We start from the raw sequence: 14,873 nt of genomic DNA on the forward strand, positions 1-14,873 counted from the left end.
GGTCAGATCACTTCTGCAGTATCATGCTCAGTTCTTGGTGCCACATTTTGGGAAGATTTGGAAACTTACAAGCTAGAAATCATCCAGAGGACTATGAGCACAATGGTGAAGCAAGCTGAAACCATATAATACAAGAATCAATTGAAGAAATTGGGAATATTCATTCAAGAGAAAAGAAGACTCAAAGAATATGAGACATGCCTTCAAATATTTGAAGGTATTTCACACGGAAGAGAGTTTTAAATTTTCTGTTTTTCCCCAGAGGGGAGAACTAGGAGCAATGGACTGAATTGCAAAGAGGCAGATTTACGTTGGATATGAAGAAAAAAAAATCCTTTTGCTCTTCTGGTGTCGGGCTGCCACAGTGTGGAGGGCGGCAGTGAGAGGAGGCAGCAGCGGTGGCAGCGGCGGCAGGGCCAGAATGTTGCCTACCAGGGTGTTTGGCCTTGTTGGCAGACGGTCTATTTCCACCTCTGCATGTGTTCGATCACATGCAGGTGTTGTGAAGACTGAAGATTATAGTCTTCCAAGTTATGTTGATCATCATGATTATCCCCTCCCGGAGTGTGGCTCATGTCAGGACCCATTTTTCCTGCCAGAAGGCCTTAAAAGAGAAGGAAAAGCAACCATGGAGTAAATTGTCTTCTGAAGAGAAAGTCCAGTTGTATTATCAAATTCAATGAGACCTGTGCTAAAATGAACCAGTCCTCAAATGAATGGAAGACTATTGGTGGGGTCGCAATGTTCTTCATTGGCTTTAGCGCTTTAATTGTCATCTGGGAGAAGCGCTGTGTTTATAGTCCTCTCCCGCACACCTTCTCTGAAGAGTGGGTGGCCACACAGACCCAGACAATGCTGGACATGAAGGCTGGTCCCATCCAGGGGTTCTCTGCTAAGTGGGACTATGACAAGAAAGAGTGGAAGAAATAGAAGAAATTGGGGATCATGCCTCCTGTTTATTTGAGCCTCTTGTTCCTTCATGTATGTGCAACCCTCAGCATATTTACTGGAACGTTCTGTGTAAAACATTAACAATGAAAATAAACAACTGACTTACTTGAAAAAAAAAAGAAAAAAATCCTCCTAACACTTAAAGCTCTACAAAAATGGAAGATAGTGAGTTTACTCAGCAATGGAATTATTCAAATGTATTCAGTGTAACTTGTTGGATATCTTGTGCAAGGATCCTTCAGGTATGGGTGGAACTAATAAGTTTCTTTCTAGTTTAGAGATTCTATCATTGTCTTTAGATCCAATGACATCACGCAATTAGCAGCAAAACAGGCACATTATCATTGTAACTGCCTCGGGCTACCATGTACCCCTCATTATTATATAAAAGCATCACTTTCTTTTCAGTCAGTATATGTTGACATATTAGATGCCACTGTGTACACTGAGTTTTGTTCTTGTTTCAGCATCTGGATATGCAGAAATGTCTGTGATATTACAGAAGACATACATCCCTTATTTTTAAAGCATTTGATTAGATAGAACAAAACAAAACAACCCCTCTACTTTTCAGCCTAAGTATCTGTCAAGCACATGCTAAAATTATGCAAGATATTGTGACAGATGTTACTACAGGGATCAGTACCTGCTGAGTACTGGCATTAAATGCGATGTAAAAACATAGAGACATATGCTGATTTATAGATTTTAAGAGTATCATGACGGTGATCTTGCATATATTTCAAGCCATAAAAGGATTTCCTAACAATGGCAAAGTACTCTTCAAATGTAAGTAATCTGAGTAAACTCACTGCTTATTATAGATGGTCCTGTACTAATTGTGCTAGGCCCTACAGTTCCATTTTCCCTGTAAAGTATAAGGTGAGGTCTTTTTGGGGAGAATCGTGCTGAATGCTGTACAAGTAACTGTTCAAAATACTAAGGCACAGTATACACCGAAGACTGGGGAGCTATGATATGTCACAAGGTCAGCAATAGCTAGATCCTGAATACTGCCTTCTCAGTACTTTCTTATTCTTGGGCATATTTGTTCCAGAGGTTAAAAGATGCTGACAGTTGGATATAAGGAATAAGATACTAATAAAGTTAAGCAATCTCCTTTAAGCCTCATGGCAATCGTTTGAGATGGAACTGATAATATTGATTAGGCAGCTAACTGGCATAGTAAATACAGTGCCTGACCTGGAATCGGGAAGATCTGAGTTCAAACTGCACCTCAAAGACTTACTGGCCTGGACAAATCACTTAACCTTGCTATGCCTCAGTTCCCTCATTTGTAAAATAGGGATAATAATAGCACCTCGCTCCCAGGATTATTCTGAGTATCTAATGAAATTATATTTGTAAAATGCTTTGCATACCTTAAAATGCTGTTTAAGTGCTTATTATTATTATTATTATTATTGGAGGTTGGGGAGAACAGAGGCTTAGGAAAGTTAATTGATTTTCCTAAGCCTCACAATTAGTTAGTGGCAGAATCTAGTACTCTTTCTATCATACTATATCATCTCTAAAAGCACCAACTACTATAATCACTTATTGTTCATTCCCTACCTTTACATGTTTTTCTTGTCAAAACTGGCCATATTTCTAATTGCATTTAATAATAATTTTCTACTTTCACCTAGAAAACATATAAAAAGGCTGTGGTTAGGTGAGAAAAGTTTCATTCCTTCGAAGTTTCACAATCCTTCCTCTTCCAATAGTGTGGTAAGTTCTTAATGGTTGCTTGACTCCATTCTTTATTTGAATAGACTATTGGGTCCAAATGTAAACAGTATCCAGCCTTGAAGGACCAAAGCACATGGGCCCGTCAACCTGCTATATCTTATTTCCTAGATGCCCTAAAAATCCCTAGATCCACAGACATAATTATCAGCCTTGATGATATTGAAATACTTGAAAGCTTGATGTTAGTCAATAAATATTTATTAAGATCCTACTATATGCCAGGCATTATTCTAAGCACTGAGGATACAAAGAAAGGCAAAAGATGGTCCCTGCCCTCAAGGAGCTTATAATTTAATGGAGGAAGACAACATGCAAGAGGAGGCAGAAAGGGAGGGGAGGGCGAAGGTACCCAGATGTAGAAAGAACCTAAGCATAAAAGGGGTTCTCTAAGATGATTGTTTCTAAAGAACCTGGCTCCATAGTGACACAAGGGAGGGTTAGGCCTAGAGATTTACATACTGAATAATCAAATATGAGGTTTGAAGCTGGACACCTAGATGAAGCCATTATAACGCACATTTCTATAGCAATTTATAAATTGCCTTCTTCACAACAAATGTGTGAGACAAGTAAAGCAAGTATTTGCATCCCCATTCAACAGATGAGGATACTAAGATGTATGAAGGTTAAATGACTTCCCCAAGTCATGTGTCCAGAAAGAGGCATTTTTGAATGAGGCAGTATTTGAATCCAGGTCTATTGACCTCAAATCAAGCTTTTTTCCCAATGCACCATATGATCTCCAAGCCCTGAGATTGGAGGACCTCAAATATGGAGTACATGGAGAGAAAAGCAAAGGGTCAAATTTAGAGTCTTGAATAATATCCACAAGGAGGAGAGACCAGAAAAGAGAAAGAAAGGTAGGGAGCAGAACCAAATAAATATAATGTCACGGAAGCTATTGGAGTTTGGAGTGTAAAATGCTACCGAGAAGAGTATAGGAGAATTAAGATTGAGAAAAGTCTATTGGATTTGATCATTAGTGGTCTTCAAGATAGCATTTTCATTAGTGTGATGGGGAAAAAAACCCACTTATAGTATTTGTTCCAATTTTGCAAGAGGAGGGGTGGGATCAGGAATACGTTATTACATCACTGTTCAGAGTCAAGTGGGTGAGCATTTAGATCTTTGAAAATCTGTAAGAGTGGCAGAGGGGAGGAAGGCCATGTTGTTGCTATTGTCTGAGTACTAAGGGGAAAGTTATTCTTTATCTTCTCAGACTCATTCATTCATTCGACAAATATTTATAAAGTGCCTACTATAAACTAAGCACTTTTGGGAGGCATAGATGCATAACCCTACCTTCAAAGAGCTCATAATCTAGTAGAGCAGCTAAAAGGATGCCAACAACTCATACAAGACAGAAAATGGTGCCATAAGACACCATAAGACAGGTACCAAGTACTATGCAGTTGCTCTCAGAGGAGATTTCATCTAGTTAAGGAGAAGGAGACATCTAATAGAAATAGGAGGAGGGGTAAGATTTTAGTAGAGGTAGGCAAAAGCCATTCTAGCTAAAGGAAGAAATAATGAAGATCAAAAGAACTTAGATACACACACATATAAACTGAATTTTATGTAACTTAATTCATACTAATCCATTTCATTTTTTTTTATTGAGAGGTAAGTTTTAAGAATTGTTTTTAGAAAGCACCATGATCCTTGGGCAAGTCACTTAATTGTTTTAACAATTGTTTTTAGAAAGTACCATGATCTTTGGGCAAGTCACTTAACCCCTATTGCCTCAAAAAAAAAAAGTACCATGACATGCATTCCATATGGACAGAGTCAGATTTCCTTTTAGTGTTTCATTCAATTTAATGAGTATTTATTTAGGACTAACTACATGTTCAGAACTATGGCACTTTGCACATTTAGTGATTCTCTATCAATAATAAGATCAGTTCTTTAACATTAAAGGAAAATAAATTGCTGAGGTAATTTTAATGAAGATTTTCAGGTAATGAAAATATCAAGACCACAATATCATTTCTACTTAAGTAATCTGTAAAGATATTCAAAGGGTGGGTTTTCTTTCTAGAATTACCCAGTTACCTGAATTTACAACATACTAATTCTAATACCTTATTTTTATGTAATGTTTAAAATACATTCTCACTTACCCTCATAATGACCTTGTGAGGTAGACAGGTAAAGTATCATCTCCATTTTACAGATAGGGAAATTGAGGCTAAGTGACTTGCCCAGGGTCACACATAACCAGCAGTTGAATAAATATCTTCTGATTCCAAGATGGCACATTTCTCCCAGGCTCATTTTTTTTTTAAATCTCCTTACTCATGATCAGATCTGCCAAATGCCTAGTAATCTTGAAAATAAGCACAGTCCCTTAACCCATAGGAAACTTAAAAAAAATTTTTTTCATATATAATTTGCTTGAAAGAGAAGCTCTTTGTGTATACATTTGCAGAAAATTTTGTTATCTAGATTGCAATAACTTGCAATAGTTACCGCAATAAACTGACATGGCTTTGTTTTTGTTTGTTTTGGTTTTGTTTTTTTTCTTTTGCTTCAGGTGGCCATAGCAAGATATTCAGGTTGGCAAATAGCATATATTTTGTGGGGTAAGTTCTCTACCTTTACATGTTAATGAGAAATTGCTTTGTTTCTAATTGAAAACAAGGTTAATGAGATTAACAATGTCTTCTATTATTCAATTCTACTTACTCAGCTCTATCTCCAGCTCCCTTACCGATAACATGCCTCTCAAAATTCCCTAACCTCCTGCTTGTTATTCAAATCTTGTTATTCAAAACTCTCATAAGCACAAACCCATTCTCCCAGCTTTTATCTCTATCTCAGTCTTATTCCTTCCCAGGCCCTATCCATCCCTCTCCCCACTGCTACTTACCTTTTCTCCCATGTTCTTTGGAACTGCTATTCTGTTGTAAATAAATACTTCTACATCACGTATCTTTTCTTACATTCTTTCCTCTTTGAATTAACTAAAAACTGTCTTTTCCTCTGAGGGCACCCCACCCCTAAAAACTTCTGCTATTCATTTTCTCATTCCCTGTGACTCTTCTAGATATCATCTGCTATCATCACTCAGCCTCTCCCCCTTTGAGGTTCATAGCATCTTTCTACTACTTTGTCCACACATTAATCACGGACATCTAAAGTCCAGGCCACTCTCCCACCTTCCTTAATGTGTTTTTATCCTAATTCACAGTCTCTCTTTCAATACTGTCTGCTGCCATTATCCTCAGAGATTTGAAAAGATCCTTTTGCCATTCTGGCCTCACAGTTCCTCAGCCTTCTCAATTTGTGTAGCTATCTTCGCTCTGCTTTACCCACCACTCCGCTTTTCCCAGCAACACCTTGAGCATCACTTTCTTGGGACTGCTCTACTATGAAGATCTTGAATTCTGGGATTTAATTCTGGACTTGTCCTTCTACCTCTCCCACTTCCTCACTGCCTAGTGAAACTGCTCTTTGCCTTCACCATGGCTTCTGGTCCTTTGAGTCCTTTCTTATCTTTCAGTCCATTACCTAGGCCTAGTGCTGCTTCACTTGACTCCCTCTCTAGCATTGACTCCATGATCAACCATTTGAGGTGTTCAATTGCTAACACCCTAGAATCCTTGCTACTGTTCTTACCCTATTAATACTAAATCCTTGGTATAACCCCCGCCATTCACCTTCTTTCCTCCTGTTTCTAGGATATAGAGCATTACACTCTGCCCCCAGCCCCCACTCATCAAACCATAGGGATTGAGCCCATTATGAATACATGCTAATCCATCTCAGCTAGGCCCTTCCTGAAACATGACAATGAAGTTATTTATCTGTGATTGACCCTTTCTCTGTTGCCTTCCCTACAGTGATTGTTCCAAAATTTCTCCTCTCTCCTCAACCTTCTTCATGACCTTCAAACTTTCAAAAGATTATACCAACTCCTGAGGAGATCGAGGTTTTTTGATGTGAACTCCCTCAGTTTCCCTCAAAACTTGCATGACTTCACTCATCTCTTTTTCTACATCTCAGTAGAAAAGATTACTCTTATTCTTGAAAAGGCTAATTCTTTTAACTGTGTCCTTGATCCCACTTCTTATCTTGTTTTTACATCCATTAGATAGTAAGCTCCTTGAGGGCAGGGACTATTGCCTTTTTTTTTTTTCTATTTCCCACACTTAGAACAGCACCACAGTAGGCACTTAATATATTAGATTGATTGATATTCTCAAGCACAGTACCTTACACATAATAAATACTTAATAAAAGCTTGCTTAATTTAGTTCATTGTTTTTCATTTTGCTTCAGGTTACCTCATTATTCACGTGGTCCAGTGTCTGTTTGGTGTGATGATCATGTACGGTTTGGTTTTACCAGTAATTCACAACCAAGGACTGGAAATGCTGAAAGGTTTGGGAATTGGAATGTAAGTTACTGAGGTTTCTTCTTAATACACTGACATGAGTGATTTCATTTTTACATTCTTTCTTTTGAAGTACTTCCCTATCTTCATAACTTCAACCTCAGCATGTTGGACAATGTTCTTGGCTCTAACTCAATGATTAAAGGATGAGATAGGATCAGGCAATTCTTCAAGTCATTTTCCCAATCTCTTTATTTCTCAAGATTTAGACAATTAGCAGTATGTCTTTCTCTTAGCTGATTATAGTGTGTGAGGCCTATAGGATTTGCTGTAATCAACCATGGAACCATTTTCTCCCTAAAACAACATCATCATCATCAACATAGCTAAGATTTATACAACACCTATGTGACAGGCACTCTGCTAAGTGCTTTATAAATATTATTTCATTTGATCCTCACAATAACCCTGGGAGGTAGATGCTATTATTATCCCTGTTTAACGGGTGAGGAAACTGAGAGGTTAAGTGACTTGCTCAGGATCACACAGCTAGTAAGTGTCAGATCAAACCTGAACTCAGGCCTTCCAAGCTCCAGGCCCAGTCGCTCAATCCACTAGATGCTCTATCATCTGTGGTTAAGTATGATACAATGGTTTACTATGATTTTTCCTGATTGCTTCTTCTTAAGATGTTGTTGTTGTTGTTGTATTCGCTTTTAGATGTAGTACATTTTTCTCTCCACAACTCTTGTAAGTCCAAAGAGGAATCAAGGGAGAATAGGCCACTTAGGCCTTGGTCTTCTATGCAGCATGACTAAGAATCTGACCCATTAAACAGCAGGCTACTTTCTAAAGCCATGACATCTTCTTTTCTATCTTTCAGTCTCACCATTTCTATTGTTGTGGGACTCATGATTTTACAACTAAAGATAGCAGCCAGATTTTTCCTTCAGCCAAAGATTAAACCTGGAGATAGGCAAAAACCATTAGCTCTAAACAATAGGTAAGTAAAAGAAACCAACTCACATTTTTAATCAATCTAGTGTAAGAATGTAAGTTGTCTTCAATTTTTTTTCAGGAATATGAATAAATATTTTTTATAGGACAACTGTCATACAATTCTACCTAGAACAGAACTAAATGAGTTTAAATTTTAAGAGAATAAATATAAATAAGCTATGAGGAAACATGACATAAAAGGTTGGTATTCAGCAATGGAGTTTGACAAAGGTTTATTACCCACCTGCTACATGAAAGGTACCATAATGGTCATAAGGGATAAAAAGATGAGAAGTGACAAGAGTCCATGCCCTTGAGGAGCTTACAATATCATACAGGAGATAAGATTTATTTGTACAAAGTATTATACAAGAACACTGTGGTTAGGGCAAAGGAAGATCTAGACATAACAGTCTATGCAAATATGAAGGAGAGTCACTTTCAGCTGGAGGAAATGCTTCATGGAAGCAGTGGTGCTTGAAGAGGGACTTGAAGAGAAGGATTACAACAGGAAGAAATGAAGAGAAAAGGTGCATTACAAGCATGGAGGATGGCCACTATAAATTCCCTGGAATCAGGAAATGATTAGTAGTCCAATTTAGCTGAAATATAAAGGGCATGAACCTACTATGTACAAGCATTGTACTAAGCACTAGGGATACAAATACAAAGGATGAAATATCTCTGACTCACAATGAGGCTTTCAATGAAGGGAAGACAAAAATTTATTTTTTTTTTAAATCTCAAATATCTACTAAGCACCTACAGTATATACTGTACTAAGATCTGGGGACACAAAGAAAGGCAAAAATAGTCTTTGCTCTCAAGAAGCTCGTAGACTAATGGGGAAGACAAAAGGAAAAGAAAACTATACAAACAAGATATATACAGGATAAATTGGAGATAATCGACAGAGGGAAGGTATTAGCATTAAGTTTCCTTGGAAAAAAACCACAGACAGTATGGTCCACAAGGTCACAAAGAGTTGGACATGACTGAACGGCTGAACAGTAACAACAAGAAGGAAGTGGGATCAGGAAAGGTTTGTCCTAGAAGATGGATTTTTACTTGAGACCTGAAGAAATCTACCCCCTAGAGTTGGGGATGGGGGGAAGATAGTAAGTTCAGCTTTAGACATATGGAGTTTCTAAGAGTTCTATGAGACATCCAGTTTGAGATATCCAATAGGCTACTGGACATATGAATCTGGAGGTTATCGAGACAGATTAGGGCTAGACAAGTAGATCTGAGAATCATCATCATAGAGATGAAAATTGAAACCATGGGAGCTTATGAGATCACCAAATAAAATACTGTAAAAGGAAAAAAGAAGAGGGGCCAGGACAGAGCTCAGGGTGACATACAAGTTTAGCAGGCATGACCAAGATGAAGATTCAGCAAAGAAAACAAAAGGAAAAGACAGGTAGGAAGATAAAGTAGTGTTATGAAACTTAGAGAAAAGAGGGTATCAAGGAGAAGAGGGTTATTGACAGTCAAAGGCTACTGAGGATAGAAGAAAGGCCAATAGATTTGGCAATAAAGAGATGATTGGTAACTTTGGAGAGGGCTGTTTTGGTTGAATGATGAGGTCAGAAAGCCAGACTTCTGTAGAGAATTAAAAAAGAAAGTGAGAGGAAAGGAAATGAAGATACCTATTGTAGATAACCTTAGAAGTTAGCTACAGGGGTAGCTAGGTGGTGCAGTGGATATAGCACCAGCCCTGGACTCAGGAAGACTTGAGTTCAACTCCAGCCTCAGACACAAAACACTCACTAGCTGTGTGACCCTGGGCAAGTCATTTAACCCCATTGCCTAGCCCCTCCAAAAATGGTTAACTACAAAGAGAGAAGAGCTATAGGGCAATAACTAATAGGAATGGATGGATCAACTAAGGATTTTTTAAAGATGAGGGAGACATGGGCATGTTTGCAGGCAGTAGGGAAGAAGCCAGTAGACAAGGAAATATTTGAGTTAAGTTAGAGGGTGGGACTATTCCTATTCATAAGGAATTCACATTCTCATTTGTGATTATTTTCTACCCATATTCTGTACGTATTCAGTATGTGTATATTTATGTGCATGTTGTCTCCCCTACTAGAATGTTAGCCCATTGTGGGAAGGGTTTATTTTTTGCTTTTTCTTTGTATCCCCAGTGCTTAGCATAAGGCCTGGAACATTGTCGTCACTTAATAAGTTTGCAGATTGAATGATCTTGATGACCAAGATAATACAGGCAGTAAAAGAAGGAAGCAAGATTTGAACCCAAGTCCTCTGACTCCAAAACCAGTGACCTTTCCAGTGTGCCCAGTGAATTTTCCAATGTGCTGCCCTCCTCCTCCTCTTCTGTTTCTCTTTCTTCTCCTCCTCCTCCTTCATCTCCTCCTTCATGTTCTTCATTTACTTGGTGATTTGTGGTTTGCAAAGCACTTTACTCATATAATCTCATTTTATCCTCATTTTATCCTCACAGCATCCTTGGGAAGTTGGTGCTTCCATCTTACAGATGATGTAGCACAGGTAGAGAAGGGTTAAATGACTTGCCCTGGGTCATATAGCTATTAAGAATTCGAGGGGAATTTGAAATCAGGTCTTTCTGACTCTATGTCCAGTGCTCTATCTAATACGCCACTTCCCTGCTCAAAACCCACTCTATCCCTTTTCCTTATAGGATAAAATGCAAATCCCTCAGCCTAGAAATTTAAGTCCTTCCCAATCTGGCTTCACCTTACCTTCCTGGTTTTATTTCACATTGTTCTTTTTCACACTTCTTGGTATGTTGGTTGCTGTTATTCAGTCGTTTCAAACATGTCTGACTCTTTATGACTCCATTTGGGGTTTTCTTAGCAAAGATACTGGAGTGGTTTGCCACTTCCTTCACCAGCTCATTTTACAGATGAGGAAACTGAGGCAAGCAGGGATAAGTGACTTGCCCAGGGTCACACAGCTAGGAAGTGTCTCAGGCTGGATTTGAACTCAGGAAGATGAGTCTTCCTGACTCCAAGCTATATCTGCTGCACCACCTATTTACCCTTGGTTATGGTTCAAAAGTCCTGACAAACTGGCCTTCCCCAAACTCAGCGTTCCATTTCCCTTCTCAGGGGCTACTCTTCTGTACACAGAATGTCCTCACTCCTCACACATCTTCCTCTCAGAATCCTTATTTTCTTTCTTTCTTTCTTTTTTTTTTTTGCAAGGCACTTGGTGTTAAGTGACTTGACCAGGGTCACACAGCTAGTGTTATGTGTCTGAGGCCAGATTCCTTCTGACTCCAGGGCCAGTGCTCTATCCATTGCACCACCTAGCTGCCCCTAGAATCTTTATTTTCAAGGCTCAATTTAGGTGTCATGTCCTATTGCAAGTCATATAACACCTTCTCTAGGTGTTACTGCCCTCCTCAAATTCCTTTGTATTTACTTCTCTGGTGACATATTGTATCTCTTTGCTCCACCCTCAAATAAAATTGAAGTTTCTTTAGAGCAGGGACTATTTTTTGGTTTTGTTATTGTATCCCCATTAAGTATTTAGTATAGTGTTGAATTAATATTGGTTGAATTGAATAAACTGAGGTTTCTTGTATATTTAACCCCCAAATGAAAGATAAATATTAGATAATTATGAAAAATGAGAGGATTCACTTTTGAACTCTCCTATTTTCAGGAAAGCATTTCACAACTTCAATTATTTTCTGTTTTTCTACAATGTGCTTCTGGGCCTGGGAGCTTGTTTGTTCAGACTATTTGTCAGTTGCATCCTGGGAACCTGGCTAATAGCACGCATAGACAGGACTATCATGCAGAATGGTTATGAAGCTGCAGACATGGGTAAGTGTTCTTTGCCCCTGTGCTTGCAATAATAAATTAATAGCAATATTATGCCAATGATTTAGTTATTCTGATCAAGACAATGATCCAAGACAATTCCAAAGGACTCATGATGAAAAATGCTATCCATCTCCAGAGAGAGAACAGATGAACTCTGAGCGCAGATTGAAGCAAACTTTTTCACTTTGTTTTTCTTGTTTGTGTGTGTGTATTTTCTTGTGCAACATGGCTAATATGGAAATATGCTTTACATGACTTCACACATATAATTGATATTGCCTGCCTTCTCAAGGGTGGAAGGGAGGAAAAGAATTTGGAACTCAAATTTTTAAAAAATGAATGTTAAAAATTTTCAAAACTGTACTTGTAATTTAATGAAATATATAAATTTAAATATATAAATATAAAATTTAAAATACATAAATTTAAAATATATTTTTTAAAGTTTAGCTAACATTTCTATATAATTTGTTCACACTTACATTTTGTTAACTAGTTACAAGGTTATAATCATTGTTAGTAAAGAAGCAGATTGTTTGAGAATGTGTCAGTGAATAGTTTTGAAAACAAAATTGCATCAGAAAGGACTTAGAAATGTTTCAGCCAGCAGCTAGTCAAAGCAAAGACTTGAGATCCACCTGGAGGCAAAAAAAGAGAACTGCAGGTTCATGGAAGTTAACCCCATTTGGAGTTTTCTTGGCAAAGAGAGTAGAATGGTTTGCCATTTCCTTCTCCAGCTCATTTTACAGATGAGGAAACTGAGGCAAGCAAGGTTAAGTCACTTGCCCAGGATCACACAGCTAGTATGTTTCTGAGGCCAGATTTGAGCTCACGAGGCTGAGTCTTCCTGACTTCAGACCTAGTACTCCATCCTCTGTACCAGGTGGTATAGAGCTTCCCCTAATATGTTGATATGTGCTGACAAACCGGCCTCTACCTCAGTGTTCCATTTCTCATTGTGGTATAGAAGGGGTCCCCAGTACACTGATCAAACAAAGAGTTGATACATTTCTGGGGTCTAAGACATCCTTTTCTTGGATCCTTTTGACTCTAGGATTCCAAGCCTGGATTGGCATGCTATTTGTGGACCATTATCATACCAACCCTGTACTCGTTGGTTTCTGCCATATCTTATTGACGTGCAATAATGAGAGAAAACTACAGAAATCCATCCCCTACTGGCACTTAAATCATTCACCTGGTAAATAATTTTTATTCTTTAATATCTACTGTGTTAACTAGGAAATGAAATTCCCAACAATCGGCCTATTATGGCTTTCCACAGTGGTTTCTGAGAACAAATAGGTTTTTCTTTGCAAATGAAAAAGACCTCTCTTTTTATTTATTTTTTATTGTAGGTCCTAGAGTTTCAATAAAGTCCAGAACAAGATGGTTCTTGCTGTATACCCTTTTAAAAAACCCCAGGCTTACCTTGCTCAGAAAACCTAAGTCAGCCTTGGGTATCAGAGTTGCTACGCAGACAAATTCTGTTGACGTACTACAAAACTGAAACTGACACTGCAGTTATTGGACAGAGGACAACACATCGGCTTTCCGGAGTTTTCCAAAGAGAGAGCTCAGAATGGCGGGATGCTACCAGACCACGTGGAACTAGATTATCTCTGGTGAAGGCAAGGGCTACAATTGGCTATAATCTTTCATGCTGATTATATTTGGCCAAGTGATTAAGAAATTCAGTACTATTTCATCACATTAAAAATCTAAAGGAATTTTGAGCAGTTAAACCCTGTTTAAAAATTACTTTGGGCCATGATGTAGCTTTGAGGGCTCAAACAATATCAGGAATTTTTTGTCAGTGACTATTAACAATGAAGTGGGTTCCTAAAGTGATAGACTCTCCTTTAATTGGGATGAATTCTTCTCTGAGAAGGACCATGCCCCATGACCTAGTCACAGAGTCACCTGACAAAATTCCATAAAGCCCATGGATTCTATTATGTGCCAGGGCACATAATAAATACTTTTTCTTTCCCTTATCTCTCATAGCATACACATACTCAGATGGTATAAAATTTACCTTTCATTTCTTTTACACCAAGTAGGTGATTTGGATACATTACTCTTAAAATAATTAGCTTGGAGGCAGCTAAAAAGTTGCTTTAGAAAAGGGAACATCACATCATTGTTATTATCACAATTAATAAAACAAGACAATTGCCTTTAGGGACAAGAAATCAGTAATTGTTGTAGATAGCCTAATAAAGGCACCAGCCTCTCTCCAACCCTGTGGCAGTTATAAGGAATATGTAGAAAGAAGCAAGGAAACCTCAGATCTCTGGGTGGAATATTGGAAGGGATATGCGTGTGTGTGTGTGTGTGTGTGTGTGTGTGTGTGTGTGTGTGTGTTGGAAGACGGGGAGAAAAAGAGATCCAGGCAAGACCTCTTTAGGTAGCTCTGGAACTGTGATGTTCCTGGACGACTTTCCTTGTATTTCTGTTTTCCTCTGAGTTATATGTGTCCCTGGGAGACATCATGTGCATCAGACTGTGCCTACTCCCTGAGGGGCTTTCCATCTTTGAAGAGTACTGAGAAGAAGTTAGGAAAGGGGAAACTCTTGCTTTTAAGAAGTTTCTGTAACTAGGAAGAACTTTTACTGAAACTTTTAACTGAAACCTAGAGAAGAGAGCTGTATCTCTCTAATTCTTGATTTTCATTTATTGATTTTGTCAATTAAGGAAAGGAAAACTACTCTGCTCATTTATTTCTTGGGTTTGGGAATCTCACTACAACAGCTGCTTTTATGCCGACTTGTAGAAGTCCAAACCACTGAGACAGAACAGAAATGACCCGCAAAATTGTTGGCTACAGTTCTGACAAATGTGGTCGACATTTTAAATAAAAATCATTAGCTGGTGACATCAAGCGTTCTTCAAAAGATGAATGTAAATGTAAAACTTTTTTTTTGTTTTCTTTTTTCCCCCAACCATAAATGTTTAAGGAAGGAAGGAAGGAAGGAAGGAAGGAAGGAAGGAAGGAAGGAAGGAAGGAA

The 14,873-nt window shown here is 38.3% G+C and overlaps 1 protein-coding gene and 1 pseudogene across 1 annotated transcript in view; both read left to right on the plus strand.

Moving 5' to 3' along the window:
- LOC114040841 (stimulated by retinoic acid gene 6 protein-like) overlaps positions 1–14,873 on the plus strand; it is a 161,601-nt gene that overhangs the window by 83,060 nt on the left and 63,668 nt on the right. Inside the window, exons 12-17 of the mRNA XM_027859044.1 lie at positions 2,601–2,682; positions 5,240–5,288; positions 6,988–7,105; positions 7,926–8,045; positions 11,699–11,862; positions 12,917–13,063. Coding sequence (XP_027714845.1) covers positions 2,601–2,682; positions 5,240–5,288; positions 6,988–7,105; positions 7,926–8,045; positions 11,699–11,862; positions 12,917–13,063 — 680 coding nt within the window. The remainder of the gene's footprint in view (positions 1–2,600; positions 2,683–5,239; positions 5,289–6,987; positions 7,106–7,925; positions 8,046–11,698; positions 11,863–12,916; positions 13,064–14,873) is intronic.
- LOC114040842 lies at positions 303–1,061 on the plus strand (annotated as a pseudogene).

The sequence above is a fragment of the Vombatus ursinus genome, unplaced genomic scaffold (genome assembly GCF_900497805.2).
Source record: "Vombatus ursinus unplaced genomic scaffold, bare-nosed wombat genome assembly UNPS02014158.1, whole genome shotgun sequence".
NCBI classification, from domain to species: Eukaryota; Metazoa; Chordata; class Mammalia; order Diprotodontia; family Vombatidae; genus Vombatus; species Vombatus ursinus.